Source organism: Passer montanus, unplaced genomic scaffold (assembly GCF_014805655.1).
Source record: "Passer montanus isolate IOZ18808 unplaced genomic scaffold, ASM1480565v1 scaffold3, whole genome shotgun sequence".
NCBI lineage: Eukaryota > Metazoa > Chordata > Aves > Passeriformes > Passeridae > Passer > Passer montanus.
This window is the reverse complement of record NW_024367707.1, coordinates 21,170,340-21,192,674: the sequence shown is the minus strand read 5'-3', so window position 1 is coordinate 21,192,674 and position 22,335 is coordinate 21,170,340. Positions and strand designations below refer to the sequence as shown.

General features: G+C 41.1%; 1 protein-coding gene across 4 annotated transcripts in view; it reads right to left on the bottom strand.

Moving 5' to 3' along the window:
- AFF3 (AF4/FMR2 family member 3) overlaps positions 1–22,335 on the bottom strand; it is a 323,532-nt gene that overhangs the window by 26,607 nt on the left and 274,590 nt on the right. For 2 of the 4 annotated variants that reach the window (XM_039714376.1, XM_039714377.1), the window contains exons 11-14: positions 17,055–18,095; positions 15,704–15,828; positions 11,854–12,055; positions 9,190–9,317 (exon numbers count right to left, since the gene is read on the bottom strand). In XM_039714376.1, the coding sequence (XP_039570310.1) occupies positions 9,190–9,317; positions 11,854–12,055; positions 15,704–15,828; positions 17,055–18,095 (1,496 nt within the window). Of the gene's footprint in view, positions 1–7,936; positions 8,076–9,189; positions 9,318–11,853; positions 12,056–15,703; positions 15,829–17,054; positions 18,096–22,335 lie in introns of those variants that run through there. The other 2 variants (XM_039714379.1, XM_039714378.1) reach the window with 2 other exon arrangements.

The window sequence follows — 22,335 nt, the reverse complement described above, 5'->3', positions numbered from 1 at the left end:
CAAGAACACATGCCTGCTACAAATGTGAAGGTCCATGCAAACCTCCTCTGCAGCTTGACCTATTTAGTTATGTTGGTGATAATCTCAGACTGGAGATTTTACAGGTAATCTCACTGGAGGCTAATTTCAGATACTATATGTTATTGATGAGAGGCATCTCGAGGAAAAGCAAATGTGTTTTCCCACTGATGAGATTCAGAAAGATCTGTGGCTAAAACCCTTTTCAGGTCTTTGGTCTCAGCTTTGCAATCCCCCTGCAGATTACAGCCTTGCTGTAGCTTGAGAAATGAGAGAACAGAAAAAAATTTCAACCCCACCCTGCAGATCACATCCTTGCCACAGCCAGAAAAGAGAAGAAAAAGAATTCTGGTACCAGGCTACTGGTAGCAGAAGCAGCACTGGAGACTCTATGTTTACTGGTCATGAATGTGAACTGAAGTCGCAAGGAAACTTATTCAGTGACTTCTGCTTTTCAGACAACTGGGTCAGATTCTCCTCTTAAGTTAGTTACAACTTTATGAATCTATAGGTATCAGCACTTTCACTCCAGATTTACAAACAGAATTCAGACCTCTTGTTAAAAAAAAAAAAATTAAAATGAACTCTGACTTAAAATTAACAGGTAGAAACAAATGTTTTATCTCTATTAAACTACACAAGTCTTTTGTTTCTGAATATCTGATTGTTGGTACTTTTAGAAATATAGTCCTCTTCAACAAAGCCAAAAAGGAGTTCTAATACACTGCTCTAATGCATCTCATATATCTCTGAATGGCAAGAGAAAGAGCATAAAGCATTAGAGCCAACTAAGTCAGGCCGCTGGTGAATTCTCCCTGGGATCAAGTGTCATTATGTGAAACTGGCTGCTCTCGAGGAGAATTTACCCTACTCTGTTGATTGGGGAAAGCAATCAAGTACCGCTGGAACGATTTCAACGCATTCTCAGTCAACACTAGGCAGTCACCTAGGCACTGCAACAGAATCCAGCCTTTTACAGAACAACCCCCCCACGGCTAGATCTGATAGTACAAACAAGGCCAGGCTTCCTTTTCAGCAGTGGCATTCAAACCATTTATGACTTTGACAAGGGCAGCCTCAGTAGCATGGCTGTGGCTGAATCCAGGCTGAAATTTATCAAACAATCCACTACTGTCCAGTATTTCTCTCACTCGCCTTGGCACCGCTTTCCCTGGGAGCTTGTTGAAAACCAGCAGGAAGGACAGCATATCCATTGCTTGTTATGTTGCGCGGGATCCCAGCGTGAGGTGAGATGGCTGCGGGCATTGTAATTACTCCTCTGCCAGAAGCAGCCTTTCAGAATTTCCAGGCTGCTGAGCTCCTAAGAGTGGTGTCACCACTACCCAGGTGAATGCCTGTCTGTGTATGTTTCTCTCATCCTATTTAGCTCCATGCCATCACAGTGCATCTCCGTCACCTTTGTCTTTTGCGAGCCCCTCTGAATTTAATTTACTCCAGTTTAGCGGATAATTGCAAAAATGTAAACTCATGCAATAAAAAAAAGGGAAGAGAATCAAATAAAACGAATCAATAAAAGCTTTACTTTGTACAGTAATTTATCAGCATCTACTGCAAAATCTCCTTGGAACTCAGAGCAGCCACTGGTATTTACAGAGTATGGTGCAGCTTAGACTCCAATATACAATTTTAATTATACTGCATTCAAACCCACATTTTTCATCTAATTTTTATATTTTATATGAACTAAATACTAAACTATAGCATTTTCTGCTTCATTTACATAATCAACCACTTGTACATTATTTCTTACTGTTGTATGGTGCTTTATGAGGATACATTAAAAAAAACTAATAAAAGTTCAATTAAACACCATAAATGTAGCCAAGTGCATATTTTAATACTCTTCAGAGATAATACTGCTGAAGTGTTGTAAAGAAACAAGCTAGTGCTTCCTCAGTGTACAACAATTGCATATAGTAAAAGCAGCTTAAATCATCATTCTAAATATAGGAGCAATTTCACAACTTTAGTAATCTAAACCCTAAAAAAATGAATGTGTTGGTAAGAAGTAGAACAGCAAAATGAGCAACTTTAAAATATGATCAGAGCTAGGGGCAAATCAGAAGAAATACGCTAGACAGGGTGAACCCATGAGCAGTTTTGAAGCTGTGCCAGTATGCCGTGAACTTTCAGTCTAGGAGGAGAAGAAAATCCTGTAAGAGCAGGAAAACCACATGAGGTGAAAGACAGGTGTACACAGGTGTTTTCTGTCTCGTAACAGGATGTGTGAGGAGCTTGTTTGACATGCTGGGTCATGGATAAGGGTGTTCATCTTTGGGGTGAATGACAGAGCTCAGCAGGTGTTACTATACAAAACAGCGCTCTCCCCTGATGGATCATAGCCTCCTGCCCATTCCACCACTTGAAATAAATGCTGTTTTATGGGACGTGGCACTGCTGTGTCTGAGGCAAGGCAGACATAGTGGCACACAGGCTGGGGGAGTGCCCAAGGCATGGCCAAAGTGGGTACCCAGCTCTATGGAAGTCTCATGGTCACTCTGGCAGACGCAGCAAGCCTGTAAGTTCAGCAGAGGAGCATGCAAATGGAGAGGGCCAGGAGATAAATATTGAGCCATTTAAATGACAGTACTATGGGCATTTCAGAAAGACAGGAACAAAGAATCTGATTGAAGTTGGGCCAAAATGTGAGAAAAATTTACCCAATCACACAACTACACAACTACTATCTTGTTGGGTTTAGTGCAACAAGGTCAGTAGCTTAGATAAGATGAATAGTACAGATACCTAGAGAGGGAGTTTCTGTTGCAAAAAATGGCAGACAAAATTAAAGCCTGGTGTCTAATGGAAATGAAATGCAGAAGGATAAAAGTAAGTGGGGACTCCTACTTTGACAAAAATGCAAATTCTCCCTGACTAACCACATCAGTGCAGTGAAATACAGGAGAACACGAGAAAGAGTCAAAATCTACTACAAATTTCTGTGTACGACCCAGATTCATGACTTAAAGATATCCATGTGAAATCAATATCTAGATTAAAATACACAAGGACAAAGTATACAAGTGAAAAGAGAGGAATGAAACAAGTATTCACAATAGGGATTTGAATAAACTTTCCTGTTTTAAAAGTAGAGACAGAAAACACTAAGTGCTTCCAGATAAACTACAATTTAGTCTCTTTTGAAGTACGTTAAATAGATGTTCTGAATGAAGCTCATTTCAGTTAGAATGACAGCCTTTATAATCAGTCCTACAGAGACAAGGCGGGACCACAGCAGTCCAGATCTATTTTGTTTTAAAATGCCACAGAATGACACCTTGAATTCTCAAGAAGCATCTGTAAAGCAAAGGCAGAAAGACCTTTCTGGGAGAGGGTCCACCTGGCAGGCAGCTCTGATGTTTCCAGCTCTTATGATGAGGAAGACAAGGCATGGGTGAAACTGCTGAGTGAGAGTACATGTGAAGACTGAGTGAGTGAATGGGGTGTCTACACTGAAAGAAGCCTGAAACAAAGACCCTATTCCAGGGATCCTGTCCTGTGGAGACTAAGACACTTCAGTAATCACAGGATTTGAAAGAAATCATAGGCACTGAAGACCAGGAAGACATCTGAAAAGGATTTTGGGAATTGATGTTCCTCATGTGTGTTAAATTATCACAGCCCCTCTCCAGCTCCATGACTTGTTGCTGGTTCTCAAAATGAACAGGGCATTCCCAGAGTAAAAATCAGTTTGAATGGTCTACCTGTGATTTTCTAAAGAGATTATGATTATTGCCAGTGTGGTCTGTCATCGCTGAAAGATGAAAATATCCTTTATATCTTGAAAGAATGATCAGGAAAGCTCTAATGCATCCTTGAGGAATCACAGCCTTTGCACCCTAGGGCAATTGCAGTGAGCTTTCTCATCTAAAAGGGAAACTTCTGGGTAACTATATTGTTAAAAATGGACTTGAAGCACATTCTTCAAATATATGTAAAGTTGTTTTCCACTGCCACAAGGACAGCAAAGCTGTCTTGGGAATTAAACCTCAGATAGAGGCATTAGACTATCTTTTCCACATCCCATCCATGAATCCTGGCATCATTGTGATGAAAGCCCACACCATTCTGTGATCCAGCACAAGCAGAAAAACCCCCAGTTAAACTGTGATGGACTTGTAGATATTAGTAGAGAAACAAAACCTAAGGAAAACAAGCTCTGACAAGAACCAGAGATGTGGCAGAACAGCAAAAACAATGGGAAGTTAGATGAGACTTCCTCATATTCAGTGTGAGACTTAGACTACTCAAAGAGCTGCAGGGTTTGGACTGTCTTTGTTATGCACTGCAGACATCTGCTCATGGCTCACCATGCACAGGTGAGGAAAGACTGGGAGGGACTGGTGGAAGAGACTGTTTTCTCCCATCTGTGAAATTCAGTTCTGCTTTTGGAACCTGTGTTTGCTTAATCTAATTAGAAGACCCTTGTCTTGCTTACTGTTATGATTTACAGTGGACTGAAGATATTTTCTAGTCAATCTGTAGAGTAAGAAAGAGCTACATTAAAATTAATTGATACAAAAAAATTCTATTTCATAAGTAGCAAAATATTCAGAGACTATTTCAGACCTGAGTCCATCAATAGAACCATTTGCCATGTCTGTGCAAATGAAATAAGGAGGGCAAGGACACCAGCTTTATCATTTGATCATCCATGCAGTATAATTGCTACTATTCTCTCTGGCATAGTTTTGAGCTCAGACAATGCCTGGGCACAGCTTGGGGACAGAACAGGCTAGGGACTATTCTCAGGAGACAGTGAATGCGGTTTGTTTGGGGGAGTGAAGACAGTTTAATCATATAAACATAAGCCTGCTGAACTACTTGCCTATAGGAGCAGGGGAGGGACATGGATGTAGCTAAGTTCAAAAGAGGTCCACAGCTCTGGCTTTCATTTGATGACAGGCAGTAGTGGCTAAAAATTCTATACCCTGTGAAAACCTCCTGCTAGAGCTGATGAAGCTTCTGCTTCCTACAAGCCCTCATAAAGTGTCCCTTTAAAGGTGACCCATGGTCTTGCAGAGAGCAGGCAGCAAAATTATCTAATCATGGCAGGCAGTGTCTGGCATGTCTAATGTTATTTTCTCATGGTCAGCACACATGTGAGAAATTCAGTGCCATGAGTAAGAAGGGAAGAAGAGGAAGACTGGGAGGGTCAGACAAAGTCCTGAAATCCCCTAAAGCAAAGAAACTCAGAGCAGTCCACAGTAAGCACATGAATTTGTGAGGAATGTAGTGTCATAGGTGTTGGTCTGACTAGTTATTTTCAAGATTGCTGATGAGAAAAAAGAGGAGCCACTCTCTATTCCTGAACTGTGCTCCTCAGGATGTGTTAAATAGTACAGAAGTACCTCTAAATACTCCAGGAATCCTTAAGGCACTTTGAACAATTCAAGTAAGATCACTTCCAGATGTATGAGTCACAACCTAAGAGCACTTTTTCCTTTCCACTTTAAGGAGGAATAACAAGGAAGAGAAGACTGAAAATGAGACACTTGTAGTTCAAGTCAAAACAAAAAGATGTGCCAGGAAGTTATTTTCATAAGCTCTATGTGTAACACCTTTACAGGTGAATATTTTCTGGGTATATGGTTTATTGTTTGGCAAACAAACACAGGAATTCTATTTCACTGCAGAATATGTCCCTTGGACAATGTATAGCTGATGGGTGTCTGTAGCACCTAAACCCATAAAGGTGGAAGAGACATTCAACTAAATATGAAATTATAAAAAAATTCTGTAGCAAATGTATTATCTTGCTCCTATAAGGCAAGAAAAAAAAATTAATGTAAGTGAAGAAAAAGCACACCCCAAGTTTGAAATTATAAGTCAAAATTCAAGCAAAAAATCCCGAAGAGCATGTTCCGATTTAGTTATAAGGAAAGATGGGAAGCTGGGTACACTGCTATATTTTTATACCACACAAGAGTATTTTGAGGGTGTCCTTGGGCACCCACAGGATGTCTATGCCTAGCACTTCAAGGACAACAGACTTTGATCCTAAATGCAGTTATTGGGAATTCTGTTATTCAGTGAAATTACAGGACTCAGTATGGCTTGAAGCATTATTATGTAGCCTTGAAAATGTTCTCTTCATGGAGTCAGAAGTCACCAAAAATCCAGGAAATCTTACTAAAAATTAGTAAGTAATTAGTAAGTAATTACTAATTTAGTAATTAGTAAGTAATTAGTAAATAATTAGTAAGTAATTACTACTGGACACAGCATTGATGTCATTGACACCTGTGGCATGCTGGGTACCTCTAAATATATTCAGATTCGTCAGCAAACAATGGCAAACCAGGGGAAGGAGACTTTTGCCTGTCTTTTGAAGACTGTTAGCTGTATTTACTGTTATACTGCAGTATATGTGTATACAGCACTCTGCCGAGCAAGATATACTTTTTACTGACCTACTTGTGTTCCAATTTATTGCTAGAGACAGCTGTTGTCAATGACCTGGAGAAAATAAATTGAGAATACAGTAAAGAGACACTGACTGGTCAAAAAAATTAGTTGTTGTTTTAAATCAAATATAAGGGATTTAGTCTCTTTAAAACTTTAGAGTCTGATTAAAATTAAGACTTTAAAGCCATGGCTGGATTACAGTAATTCAGAACTTCATGGATTATGAGATGAAATACTTCATAGGCATCATTTAGGACAAATGCTGCCATTAGGATTACTACATAATTTAGACCTACTGTATTGCATTCCTTCAAATCCTCTGCTGTGGTGCTATACAAATTTTAAAGGCACTGGCTGCCATATTTAATTTGATCCTTCTAACATGTGAGTCAAATTTGTTGACATTTAACATTTGCAGCTAGTCTAATCTGCTACATTTCAGTGACTCCTCTGAACAGGAATTTCAAAATGAATATCCAGTGTAGCTGGTATTCTGGTGGTGCATCCCAGCTACAAGTTGTGGATGACAGCTGCAGTACTTGACAAGCTCCTTCCTCTAGCTAGCACAACTGGCATTTAACTGTTTCTGGCTTTTAAGGCCAAATTAGAACATATTTGCTTCTGCGTTTTATCTTTTTTTGCCTTTTTAGACATAGTTTTAGTGGTCTACAAGTTGCTTAGGGACATTCTACATGGAAGGCACTACACATGAACAGTTTAATTGTATCTCTGTGAGAAGATGAAACACTTTTATTGGAGATGCTTGCCAGAGGAATCACTCGTAACACTAATGGAGAAAGTTGGTGATAAAAGCCTCAGATGATAGAGATGGTGACCAAAGCAGATCTCCTATAACTATATCCTAGGGGAAAAACAAAACAAACCAGTCCTCCCCCCCCCTTTTTTTTTTGTCAGCAGCTTGAGGGAAAATCAGATGAAGACACAATAGTTTTGTTGTAACTGTTTCTATGTTTTTTCTAATCCAGAGATGAGCACATCCTACAATTTTGACTTTTATCAGACACTCTGACACATTTCTGCCTTGTACGTACATGTTTAAACTGCAGACAAAATTGAGCAGTTGTAAGTAAATGATAGATGACAGAGTATTTTAAGAGATACGAAGAGTTAGGTAGTACTTATAAACAGTTTCATGTTTCCTCAATGGAGATTGTAGAATAAGTGTACCAGGAGAGTTAAAAACATGGAGGGAGGTGGAGAAAGAGGGTGAATAAGGATGTATACACAGGGAGTTTTCTCCAAAAGAGGCGGAAAAACTGATTACATTTATTCAGCTTACATCTGCTTATGATTGCTGTGAATATGCACAAAAATTAATCTCACTAGTCCTCTTTTCTTGACATACAAACCAGTTACATCCTTTTGAAGTCCACAGGAATTATTTATAGCTTACAGTAGGAAAAACATGGTTTCTTTTTACGAGAGGCTACTGTCTCTCTAGTTAACATTTAGACAAGATAGTGTGAACAAGCATAACAACAGCAGTAATAATAATTAAAAAAAAAAATCACAATTTTGGTAGAAAGCAGTTCCTAAGGAAACCGGGTTGTTTGTTATCCCAGGATTTCCTTTGGTATAAAGGAGTTTGAGCTGTCATGGTTGAAAGTCTGGAAATATGAAAAAATATGAAAATATGAAAAATATGTCAAGGTCACACAGCTCAGAGCTTCAGGCAGTTTGAGGCATACCTTGAACAGAACTTCTTCTACACTACCCAGAAACAAATATCAGTATTTGCAGGCCATAACATTACCAGTCAAAAATAATCTGGGTTTTCTAGATACTAGGATTTCAACCTTCAGTTTCACCATTATATTCACTAAATACTACTATGTCCTAAATGACCTTGGGGAAAAACCAGCTTTTTTTAATTTACCAAAAATAAAGACAGTTAGAAGCTTAAATTATTTTAGGAGAAGGAGAGCGAGGGATGTGTGAAGAATGAAGTGGAAGTGGGGAGGCCCAGATATCCCTCCAGATACTCAGACTAACCACTGCTGCTTCCTATTCCCCTGCATCTGTGATACCTTTAGCTGAGCAGAGGTAGCTGTGACAGCAACAGCTGTCAAGGCTCAGGGAGGCAGGGATGACTCCAGCCCCAGGCTTGCCCTGCTCACTTTGCTTGGGTGTTGTGGGACTGGACCCCTGCCAGCTGCATTCTGCATCCTGGCTCTTGGCTCCCTGTCCTTTAGGGAACAGCTACTCCCCACTGCTCCCTGATGCTCAGGGACTTTTGACAAGGGCTTGCAGTGACAGGACAAGTGGGAGTGACTCAAAACTGAAAGATGGCAGGTTTAGATGAGCTTTTAGGAAGAAATTTTTCACCGTGAGGTGAAGTATGGGAACAGATTTCCCAAAGAAGTTGTGGAGTTACCCATACCTGTAAGTGTTCCAGGACAGGTTGAGTGGGCTTTGAGCAACCTGGTCTAGTGGGTGGCAGCCCTTCCCATGGAGTGGAATTGGAACTCAGTGATCTCTAAGGTACCTTTAAACTCAAGCCATTCTATGACTCCATGATTCTCTACATTCTACTATTCTATGGTTAGAAAATTTATGATGAAAAATTAAGTATAATTTATATAGTATTTCTCATTCATTTCCCAATACACAGTAAGTATTACTGTAATACTGCAGGCAATGTCTCAGTTCCTGTTGGACAAATTGTATTTTTCTCTCTTTAAATGCCATTGTTTTCTTTATTTTAAAGTTATATGTACTCACATATCATCAAAGATAAGCTTTGTTCTTCTGCAGTCCCTGGGTGTGGTGGATAGAGGTGACCAAGGCTCTGTTTGGAACTGTGGCTTATTGCAGAGAAGAACATTTTCAGAATTGATGTGAATTGCTTTCTAGACAACAAACAGTAGATAAGACATTTAGAAATTGGCTAATAACTTTAAAAAAACCAAGTAACAAAAACCAGAGAGTCTTTGCATTGTGTTGTAAATTGGAAGTTAATTTTCCTGCTATTTCAGCAGGGAGTATGTGTAAGTGTCCTGACACAGATGGCCACAAATTCACAGACATTTCTCAGAGCACTAAAAAGGGTAAAAGGTTTGAGTTTCAATATTATATACAGCAGAAACTGAGCTAAAATATTAGTAACTATCAAAATACTCTGAAACACAGTAAGCAAAATTATTAAAAGAATAGATGTGTTGTCACTTAGAAGATTAAGTTATACCTCTGGCCTTCAGCTTCCAACCAAGCATTGTACTTTGCTTAGGAGAGCACGGCTCATGTTTGACTTGTTTCACACTACACTGGTGATGTGCCTGTGCTGTATGAATTTGTAGTCCAGGTTTCTTTGTGCTCCAGAGCTCCCCTGATCAGCTTGAAAGATCACTTCTCTGTGCTGCAGTGGGAGCACATGTCTTTTGGCAGGGTCTCAGGCACTCCCTCAGCTGCAGCCCTGTTCTTCATGTGGCCTCCTGAGCACCTTCATCCCACCAAGTGATCTGCTGTGGGGGTCACTGTGCACTGGTATGGAGCAAAACAGAGCCCCAGGTGGTTTTTAGTTGATAACCACTGCCCAAAAATGCTGTTCCAATGTCAGGTGACAGGCAGAAAGGCACCAGGGACATGGGGGGAAAAGCTCAAATGGATAAATGCCCACTGTGGGCAAGCTTTGCTTGCAGCTTCTCACAGATATTTGAAGGACCACCTGGGCCTGCCAATTGGATGCAAGATGGGAAGATGGGATAAAACAAAGGTAAGTTTAACATTTATAGTTCATGAGCTCTCATCTTCTCTATGGCACATCCAGATCAGCTCATCAGGCTAAAGTTTTCAGATGAATACCCAGTACATAAGAATTTTATTGCAAAGGTTGTTAAATGTTGACCAAATGGTGCATTGCTAGGCTATGCAGAAAATCTTAGTGAAATGCATTTGCTAAGGGTGTGGATCATAAAGCAATCACCTTTTACTTTTGATTTCCAGCACATTTGCCCGTGAAGAAATTTAAATTATTTTCAAGATACCCAGTGAAGAATCATAATTATAATTCTGGATGGGTTATAAACTTCTAAATTTATGTTTGGGAAGTTAAAATGTTTAAAACTTTACATCTAATTAATGAAAAATAAATGAATAACTATAATATGTTAAGGAACTTTTTACTAGAATATTTTATATAATTGGTTTTTATCAATTTACCAAAAGCATCTGTGAGATATTCTTGGAAAACACAATTTATGGTAAGTTGGTTTTGAAAACGTGTCCAAAATTAAGATTATAGTTACTACTTCCTCCTCTGTTCTCAAAAAAAAAAAAAAAAAAAAAAGGAACTATAAACATACATGCTTAACAGATACAAGGGGGTCACTTATCCCCACAGACAAAATTGCTGGAAGAGACCACTGCTACAATTCAGGTAGCTTGTTTCCTAGTTGCTTAAGCACTAGGGTTTAGGGTTGTGAAGCCTCTTGTTCATCAAATAACAAATACAGCAAAGACATACAGAATAAAAAACATTAATAGCTCTTGTAGCAAGGAGAGGAGCATGGGCAGCAGAGTGCCTTAACAGCTTCTTTAGATGCTACAGCAGTGGGCATCAAGGTGATGGTATCCAAATTGCTTCTAGGAATTTCTCACAAAGCAGAACAGTGTCATGGGGAGGAGGTGACAGTAGTCTGCCCTTGATCATCTACTCTCAGTGTCTGTAGGCTGGAGGGTAGGGTATGATTTTGAAAGATGAGATGAGAGAGAGATGGAAATTCCTCAATTAAAAGAGCTATCAGGCTCTTCACTCCAGCATTCTAATCACAGACCTCATGCAGAAATGGCAGAAGCATCTACTCCTCTCTCTCTGTGCTCCAAAGGCAGAGGCCACAATGCAGAGATGTAGTACAGCCTTAAGTGCTCTGGGCACACTTAGTGTGAGCAAGAGTCTCTGACAGGGATATGAACACAAGTCTGATGGAACTCAGTTGTGAGGCTGGTGCTAAGAAGTCACTGGTATAAGCAGAATCTGAAGAAGTTTGTTCTAAGACAGATAGAAGAATTTTTCTGCAGGCACACCCATGGTTAGGGAGTGGCTGAGTGAGCCCTTATACAGAAGGGGCTTTATGCACCATGAATGTAGGGGGCTTGCATCATGCCCAAGCAATGCTCTGGAGGCCTAAAGCCATTCGTTTTGGACCATTAGCTTTTACCTTTTGCTTATGTAGCCTTTGCTATTTGCTTGTTTTACAGCCTGCCCTCTTTCCTTTCTTCTATGCCTTGCTAAACTCAAAACCAGAAAAGCTGAACTTAGAAAATAACATTCATTATTACAACTTTTTTATTTTTTTGCATAACATTCTGCAAAACTATCACAGACTGCAATACAAAGTGGAAAATACACTGCTAAGCTTTATATTGTGAACAACAGCATACACTTACATTGAAGTCCCCGGGATGTGGCTGTGACTGGATTTCACCCTTATGTTTTTTGCTGGAGGAGATTGAAGGTAATAGACTGCTGCCATTAGGTCTGCTGGAGGAAGTTAAATCATCGTTGGAATATTTGTGTTTTGATGCATCAGAGAGGGGAGAGACGGGTGACCGAAGCATTTTCTCATTTTTATTTATTGGTATTGCCAAGCTGGAAATGGAAATTACAGTAATGGAGTGTCACAAAGCTGGCTTTGAGAAAGGTAAATGTTTTATATATTACCAAAACTTTGAATTTAAAACCTGCTGGCAGGATTAAGTCTATTGGTATCTGGAAACGAGCTAACAGTATTGGGACCAAGAGTTCATTTACAAATTTGTATCATGTTTCTTCTCTTTCCCTTCAAGGCAAATTGTCATTCTGGAGTTAATATAAAGTCTGTATCAGAGTACTTGGAAAAAAATACAGAGATAAATGGCTACTTGCCCACCATTTCTTAAGGGATAGCTGGAGATGAAGATTAGGCTCTGAAGTGTAAGTTCAGGTTATGGAGCCCTATTTCACCATTACAGGTGACAATTTATAAGCCATGGCAATAAAACCATATGTGAACTAAAACAGGAAATGTGTTTAAAGATGACTGGTTTGTCTTTGTGCTCAGTGCCTAGCCTTTGGTAGCAGTGCTTATACTAATCTAATACAGATTTTGAAGGCAAAGAAAGATAGGCTGATAATGCAGACAAAAGGAAACATATGCAAACAGTAGACACAGAGAAATGGGAGCTGCTCTATCTTCTAAAGCAGAAAGCTGTAACAGTATTTTCAGCTTTCATTTATTTGGGAGAAGTTTTGGATGAGAAGTCAGAAACCATATAAATATGCCTAGAAATAAACTTCAGATGCACTAATTTGAAGAAAATGTTTAGCTGAAAATCTTAAAACAACACACAAAAAACTCAAGTTTTTTTAAGAAGATAGTTGGCATTAAGACTAAAACTGCAATTAAGGTCAGAAAGACAATTTTAACACTAAATCTTTCCCTGTCATATTCCCCTTTATTCAGCCTATTACTTTTTATGGACAATTCTAATTTCTTTATAGTTACTGTATCAGACAATATACACTTAATGGAATCACAAAAAAGAATACAGTAAAAACTATACTTCATTCTGCACATAATTTTAGGGAACAGAGCTAATTAAATGTGCTCTTATCATATATTTGTCCATTTATCTGGCAAGTCTTTAAAAAGTAGCTGTAAAAGAAGAAGCCATGAATTGTAATTCAGAACCTTTACTGTTTCACATGGCATAGTACCTTTAAAACACCATGTCAACTGTTTTATTTTAATGAACAATTGGTGTTTATGAAAGCAAGACTCAGAGTGTGAAATATAGACAACTGTGCCCTTCTTCTCCTCCTAGGAAAAACAACATCTTTAGCACTATGTTGAATGTGCAGGCTGATCCTGTAATTTCTTCTCCTCTTTTCAAACATAAACTCATGCATTGGCCTCCATGTTTATACCCTGTGGGCTGAAAGCATCCAAGGGAAGCCACGGCTTTTTGGAAGTATAACCAACCCTCAAAAACTTAGCCCTGAACTTGTGAGGAGTAGCTGAAATTTCTAATTGTGCTGCACACATGGCCTTTGGTCACTGAGTAGGGCCCACCTAAACATAGCGTGAGCAGGCAAAGCACAGCAGCAAATCTTATACTGAGAGGCCATGCAGGACAACTCGCAGCAACTCGAGGACTGTCAGAGCTGTGATCTGCTGGGAATGGGCAGGCTGTGGATCTGATATAGGTGCAAGAGATTTGGGGTATCTCTGAGCCTGCAGCCTTTCTTGTCACACAGGATCTTACTTAGTCTGCCTCTCAGACTGTAATTCCACAATAGAAAATGCTTATGGCTGAAGGTGGTCTTGCTCCTCTCATTGCTACCAGCCCTCAGCTGTGCTACCAAAACTGTCTGGGTGGCTTTACTGGGAGATAAATAATACTACTCTGTCAAAAAAAAAACCAAAATAAAAGAAGGAAAAAAAACAGAGAAAAAGAAAGATAAAATAGAAATAGAAAAAGGGTAAGTAAAAGAGACAGGAGGAGAAAAAGAAAGAAGAAAAGGAAAAGAGAAAGGAAAAGCAAAAGAAGAAAAAGAAGAAGATGAAGAAGAAGAAGAAAAAAAAGAAGAAAAATAAGAAAAAGAAGAAGAAAAAGAAGAAAAAGGAAAAGGTAAAGAAGAAGGAAAAGGAAAAGGAAAAGGAAAAGGAAAAGGAAAAGGAAAAGGAAAAGGAAGGAAGAATTTTGGTTTCGAACATGTTTCTTGAGTATATTTACAGGAGAACCTCAGAGGCATGGTGTAACTGGAGAGGGGATGTGCCAGCATGAGCAGATGCTGGTTTCAAGACGACCAGGAGGTCCTGATATCTGCACTGCTGGTTTAGCTACAGCCTTGGTAGCCTTTCCTCAGCTGTGGAAATATCAGCACTTGATATCATGTCCTACACTGTGGCACAAACCACAGAAACATCTTGGAGGCAGAGCGCACCAGGAGGGAACTGTAGGAACTAGGAGGCAACTGCACATTTCAGAAACTCTTTGTTCCTCTAATACACAGTTGCTACTGGAAGTACTGAATACAATGTCAAGGAAAACACAAATTGTTGTCTTGGTTCCAGGAAGCACAGAATTAACCCTGTGACACAGCAATCTATGACAGCCATGCTAGTCTCTGAAAATTAATGCAACATAAAACATATGACACTGGGGTAACGGGAACAGCATGTTTGCATGCAGCCACCCACAAGAAAGGAACTGTTCTGGGCCTTGTTTTCACTTCATGAAACGTATGTGACATGTCAAGACAAAGAAATTGAATGCATATTTTTGAATAAACACTATATATATTAGTTTTCTTTGAGATTTTTTTCCAGTATTAATGACAAGAACTGCTCAGTCTCATCAAAGATGTGCACAACAGAAAAGTCTACTACAATAAACACAAATATTTTCTTTCTTATTTTGTAGCAGTTTCAACCCAAGAAGTACCCTGATACTACCAGAAAAATAATTTTTAAAAAATACTGATAACCAGCATGTACCAAGCAGCATGCAGCTGAACTCTGAAACCATGCATGTCTAAGTGTGACTGCTGTAAGCCCCCAGAGAAACTCAAGTGTGATTGCTCTGACATTGATAGGGCTCTGTGTGCATAAACCATGCTAGCAAATGCTAAATATTCATTTTTTGTTTCATGCCCTATATCCTTCGAAAATCTCGATTTTTAAAAAGTCTTAAATTCCTTGTCCTGGAATACTTACTAATTACACAGAATGGAATGCTTATAATCTCAAAAATACTGATTCTCAAATATATTCTGGAGCTGAGTATTGCAGGCATTGTTATGAATATTTTTTCTATCTTTTCCACAGAGCTGATACATAATTCTTTTTATACAGCCAAACTTAAAGCTTGAAACTTGTAAGTAAAGAAAGTAAAGAAAGTCTAAGTAAAGAAAGGGCTATAAGATGGTTGTATATGTGAATTGCTGTCTACAACACAGTGTTAGGGAATATGTCTTGGACAATCACACTAGTTCTAGCTAAAATTACTTCTTCCATGAGCTTCACACTTGAGCTCACAACTTCTTTGTGCAAGAGGATGAAAATGCAAGTACATGAATGTGTCAGGAGCTACTAATTTCATCATTAAACCAGAAGAACAGAGACCTCAGTGGTTAATTTTTCAACATAAAATGCAATAATTAAAAAATAAGTCCTAGTAAAGGAAAAAAATAACACCTGACAATAAACTGCAACTAGTTGTATGATTCAGTGGTAACTAAAAGGAAAAAGCTTACCTATTTTCATTCATATTGCAGTGATTTGCTGTTGTGATGCTTTGGGCAGAGGCAGCTAATCGTGAAGAACTCTCTCGTTCTAAGTGAGTCTTCTTGATGTCTCTGCACTCTTCCTCATTCTCACACTGAGTGAAGAAAAAAGTAATAATTTCTTGTGGTTTGGATTTACTACAGATCCAAAAATATTTCAGCAAGTCAGGGATTGGTATTTTCTGTCATTTTGTTACAAATGATGATACTTAGTTTGAGTATACAGCTAACATGGATCAGAAACAATTGGTCCGTGTCTTAAAAAATAAAATCTAAAGAGGCAGCATGTAAAGAAAGGGATACAATATAAAACTTGGTTTCCACCACTTTCCCACTTGAATCAGGGTTGCCACCTTTCAGATACTAATAAAAGGACAAAAAACAAAAAAAAAAGAAGAAAGATAAAACAATATGGAAGACTGCTTTAGATAAATGGTACTCAAAAAATATGCAGATTTCTCTGCACACATACAGTAGCTTAGAGGGCAATAGATGATTGGTTGCACAGCAAAACTGTTCAGAAATTGAGCAGATGGTGATTCCAGCACAGAATGACTTTTGGATCAGAGTGGTACAAACAGCTTGGTGGACAGCTTTGGCCATGGAGTGGAGGGGCTTTCCCCTTGGCACCAGAAGTGAGTGGGAGAAGCAGGGCAGAAGGGTGGATGTGAGCAGAGGGCTTGTGTCACCCAAGCACGGTGACAGTGCTGCTGAGGCAGCTAATGGACTGTGGTCCTACACCTATAGCCCCAAGGGCAAATGTGGCCACCAGGGTGTGAGGGAGCCAGGATCCAGGATCCAGAACCAGTCTGTGAATGCATCCCTCACAAAGCCAGGGCTCGCTGCTGGGACTGAGGGGCTTGCCTCTTGCTGACAGACAGAAGGGAAAAAAGATGCTGCCTCTTTTACCATACACGCAATGATACTGTGTCGACTAGGACAAGGCAGCAGACAGTTGTCCCTTCGCTGACCTGAGCATCATTTCCAAAGGCTCAGGTTTTGAGAGAAGCCTCAGGAGAGAAAATTATGCTACTATAAAGGCAGTGCCTTCGCTAAGGCACGCAAAGGCACACACACAGCAGTCAACGCGGTCTCCAAGGAGCTGTGATCCCTCGAGGCCAGGAATTTCATCACCTTCAGGGCTGGCATTTCCTCTGGGGTTTGGCCAGTCCCTGCGTGGAAAGCAGGGACAAATCCCAGCTCTGAAAGGCCAGCCTGGAGAAGATGCTGCCATCGAACACTGGACGTGGGCGCAAGCGGTGTTAGCCTCCCACTTGCTGGAGGCTCCCTTACCCCTCTGGTCGGTTCCCCAGCAGCTCACCTTGCGTTTCCTTCTAGATTTCGGTAAACCCTTCTCTGCGGGGGGTTCAGCACTACTACCCTGCGGGAAGCTGGCCGCCTGGTTTGCTCCGGCGCTCATGGCCAGCGGTTCTTCGGGCAAACGCTCTGGAATCCTGGACAAAAGAGCCAAGTCAATGTTGACCCACAGCGACTTTACCTCATCACTGTCTTTCAGAGGAGACAGGAGCTCATTCCTACCGAAAGGAACCAGGGTGTAAAACTGTTCCTCCAGCTCCTTTGCTATTTCACTACTAGTCCTGGCATTAATAGAGCCAAAGGCACTGCAGCCGCCGTGGGGTTTGCTGGCGGGGCCGGTCCCCGCGTCCCTGGCACCCCGCGGCTCAGGCCCGGCTGCCGCTGGCGCCTTGGGCAGCGGGCGCTCCTCCCGCTCCGACTCAGAGCCTGAGTCAGAGGAGGATGATGAGGATGAAGACTCGGTCTCGATGAACTCCTTGGATTTGGGCGCCGTTTTGCTCGGCCCTCGGGCCCGACGCTTCTCACCAGCTGCAGCTGAGCGGGGCTCCCGGCGGTGCCCCGCTCTGCAGCCGCCGCCGCCGGGCCGGGCCCTGGGCGCCTCGCCAGCGGCGCTCTCAGGGAAGCCGTGGCTCCGGGGCGGCTCCTCTGCGCCGGGGCAGGGCGGCCCGTCTCCGGCGGAGCTCCTCTCGGCTCGCCGCGGTGCCTTCTTCCCTGCTGCCCGCCTCGGCGGCCCGCCGTCGGCAGCGAGGGGGGACTTCTGCCGGCTGCCCTTGCTGCCTGGCGCTTTGTTGGCGGTCCTGGGCCGCGGCCCGTCCCCGGCGGCGGCGGCGGCGGCGGCGGCGGTGCGGCTCTCCTCACTGCGATGCTCGGCCGGGCCCTCAGCCGGGGTCTTCTGCCCTTCCTGCCGCTCTACCTTCACGCGGCCGTAGTAGGGATGGGCTTCCAGCGCCGGACCATCGGGGTGGGCTAGGATAGGTGCTTTGTGAGGGGTGACTTTGTTCAGCCACTTGTCCAGCTGCCACTTGTTGGACGAGGGCGGCTCAGGCTGAAAGGGAAACAGACGGCAAAGAGCTTAGTGCCGAGGCCCTGCTGCCCCCAGCCCGGCATCCCTCCGGGACAGCGAAACGTCGCATCCCTCCGGGCACCGCAGAGTTTTCCTTCGGTCCCAGAGCCGCCCCAACCTATGGCAACCCCTTGGCACTGGCCCTGCGTTGCAGGACAAGGCTCATGCCTTGCATTCTGGGATGTTTTTGGTTTCAGAATGGGGTTTGGAGATGGAAAGGAGGAGGGCTTCTATCATGCATCATTTCCGAGGGTGATTCTCAACAGCAGTGCTGCCATTAGCTCTATTGGGAAACGCTTCCAAGTTTCCAAATAGAAAAAAATGCAATGGTGACAGGAAGGGAGGAAAACAAGGCAGGGTACAGCTGAGGCTAGGGGAGAATAGCTATCAGGAAAGGTAGGGGTGTGCATTTTGTGTCCTGTGCCACTGCAGTAAATACAGAAAGCATTTAAGAAGCATACAAAGTGGCACGTGGTGGGGAGCTGGAGGGCTAGCCAGGCACTTCATGTAAACTGCCTGGTATTGACATTATAATCCACACACATTTGTTGTGTGGTGGTGCTGTCAAGGGTTCATTTTGTGAGTATTGTGTGGCTGTTAGTTTTTCTTTTAATGTCTGTCACAACACTATCAAGTTATAAGAGCACATCTAAAACATAATGGTGTTAGGACAGGGAAGAAGTGGGATAATCATGATTTCATATGTAACCACAGCTGAGACAATGTTATTTCAGAACAATGTGTGACTGTTTTCTAATGCTTCTTGCAATCAGTAATTTGAATGTGATAAAATGAAGAGGAAAGGCAAAGAACCCAGAAAGAAATAGATGATGGAGTAGATGGCTAGCCATAACCTAACCCCAGAAAAGCCAAAGCGAAAAATTTCCTAATTTCCTCAGATGGAACCAATATTTGGTTCACTGGGCTATTGCATGTGAATAATCACAAACTGTGTCATGAGTCGAACATGAAAACCATCAGTGCTCTGGAAGAAAGTTTGCTCAAGAGAGAATATCCACAGTCTCTAACTTAAAAGAGTATCTTATTTCTTATTTAAAGTAGGTGCCTGAGGGCAACACAAGTTTCTTGTACAGCCAAAGGCGCCTTCAGAATCACCCACTGAGGATTGTATGCACTCTACATGGAGCAAAGGCTCCTAAAATAAGCAGAAAAATTAGACATTGGAATTCATATGATAAAAATATTCCTTCTAGCTAAAGTGTCTAATTTACTCATTACTGAGCTAGCCCAGACCTATGGGAAGTTTGCAGGACTGACTTACATTTTTGTTTTTTAAAGCATACTCCCTAATATCTTACATGAAGAATTTCTTTCCTGAGCTGTAAATCTTGAAAATGGATAGTCAATATTTCTCTTGGATGAAGCTGTATTTTTACAGCCCTTAACTCTTTATCTAAAAATGAACCGCATTTTTTTTATTGCTGTTGAAAATACAGATAGATTTGTTCGGTGCCATTCACTGTGCACCTACTGAATTTACTGGATATATAATAAAAGGTTCACTATACATGGAAGTCTTTCCACTGTTCAGAAGTATTTCAGAAAAGGAGACACATCAGAAGCATGTGAGGGAAAATACACCTCTGCCCATAAGGATAGGTCAGAGTGAGTGGTGCTTGGAAGTTCAAAAAAACTTCCAATTCATCTGTTACATCCCATTCTGCCTCTTTATGTATCTTGTAATTCTTCAAAACGGTGGCTCATGGATTTCAAGGGATCATAGTAACCATCAGGAAAAAGTGATCACATGCTGCAGCGTCATAACCTGCCAGTGCAGGACTTTCCTAGAGTAGCCTCTCTGCTGTTTAGGCATAATACCTGTGGTCCTACCAACCTATCCACCAACTATGAAGTTTATTCAAAAGGATCAACAGTGTTACCAACTTTACTGGTTTTGTCTGGAGTTTCAGGTGCACTTTTGAGATTTAGTTAAATAAAAATGCAAATCCTTGTGGCTTCTGAAAAAACCTCCTAAGATATGTCTGCTAAAAAAGTCCTTTAAGATTCATCTGATAAAAGTAAAATGTCTGCAGCCTATCAGGTAAATTAAAAGAATCCAAACTTTAAAAATTGGAATTTTAAAACTTTTCTCACTAATTTTGGGCCCTGATGCCATTTCTGAATATTTGAGATTCTTAGTGCACACAAGTGATTCCAGTTCATTTTTGGAAGTAATTTATGCAATTTATTGTTCTAACTGAAAATTACTGTACTTTGAGATCACATTGAAAAAAAAAAAAAAAAAAGAAGGTACCTTGCAAGAGAACAAATCATGACAGCCAAGAATAGATGGCAGGACTGGTAAAAAAATGGACTGGTAAAATGCAATTGAAAATTTTTGCCCATCTATTATACATGCCTAATTGTAATTATTTGAGGGAGAAAGAGAAAACCCCTAATTTCGGCTCCATACACCATTCTATAGAAGAAAAGTTTGTTTGCTTGAATTGGAAGTTTTTCAGCAGCACATAAGGATAGAAACACATATGAATGCAGAGTATTCTGATACCAAAACGCTCTCTGCCCATTGGTTTTGATGTCATGGAAATATGCTGCCCCTAGGGCCTTTTAGAGAACTGTGCTGTTTTCAACTGGGGTAAAGCCAGTGCTGTCCAGATGGGCACTGGTAAGAGGAATAACAGTCTGTGATCAGCTGATTTGCACTTAAATATAGGTTGGTCAGCTGACTTGCAATTAAATATAGGTTTGGCATGAAAACTCAAGCCAGGAAACTTAACAGAACTAAGATACTTTCAGGGATCAACATACCACAGACATACACATGTGCCAGGCTTCATGAAGAAACAGGATGTGATACATTTCCTTAAATATTGTGGGTGGATTCATCTGTACAATATAGACACCTCTATCTCAGCTAGTCAACAAGTTCCTTCTCCAGTCAGTGAACTACCCTTCTAGGGTGTGAAAAAATCCCTCTTGAAATAGACATATGAAATAGGCCAGATGAGCTGGGCCCTAAAAACGTCTTTTCCTCTCCACAGACTGTAAAGGGGAGGCTGAGGTGGTAGCAGATGTAGGTATCTACAGGAGAAGTGTGTAAATTTAGGTGGGATGATTACCACGCAGCATGTCTATATATCTCAGATCTCTTCAAGGCTGCAAGTGCAACCAGAGGCATGAATGGCATGCATCCAAAAAGACACTTGTGAAAATGTTATCCAGAAACACTTTCTAGGATAAAGGGCTGTTAAACAATGCCAGTGTAATGAGGTCACTCTATGCTTGTTACTACAAAGAAGGACCTAAGGTGTGGCTAATGTGTGGCAAACTTGAAGTACAACATCACTTTCACTGAGAGATATGAGAGGCCATAACATGTGCATGGACTTAGCCCGCCATCCCTACAAGCTACTCTGTCTATTGTAAATCCATATACTAATTTACCCTTGTGGTAACTTGCTTGTGCTGCCCTGTTATCAAATATTTCACTTAGGGCAATGCCCATACAAATGTGGTGCTTTCTCGTTATGTTTAAGGCACAGACGGCAACGATGATGATAATTATTATTATTATTGGATTATATTGCTACTATTAGCACTGCTGCTAGTGCTTTAACAAATTAGAACTGGGCATTCCCATGTGTTAGGCACAGCAAACATATACTGTAAGGGATATGTGTGCTGTGCTTAACACAAGGGAATGGCACAAAGAGTTTTCTGGAGGGAAGGGAGAGTGTAGTTTGCAGTCTTTGTCAATAATAGTCTGCAGGACAGCCAAAACCCGTGAATGCTATTTGAAAAGGTACCGATAGTGTCTACAGATGGTCTAGTGGTAAAATTCCAGTATGTGACTCCTTAAAAAGGAGGAAGAAACAAATGGTTGTGAACTAGTCAGAGCAGCGAAATCTGTAAAGGCCATTGCATCTGGTATGTGTGGCTGGTGAGGGTCAGAAAGGGGCATCTTTCTCCTCTGGACTGGTTACTGTTGGTGAAGCCAGTGATCCTTTGTCCCATGGGATAGATTCTCTGCTTCCTTCCTGCCCATTCCCCACGCTTATCCTCCCTCACAGCAGGAATTTGTGGTTGTCTAACCAAAGACAGCTTTAGTAAAGGCCCGCAGGACCGCAGGATAATTCAATGGAACGAAGAACAAACAAACCAAATTTTTAGCTTTAGAAATGTAGCTTTTTCTATATACTTGACACCCAAATTTTTTTCAACCACCTGATAAAGGATAAGA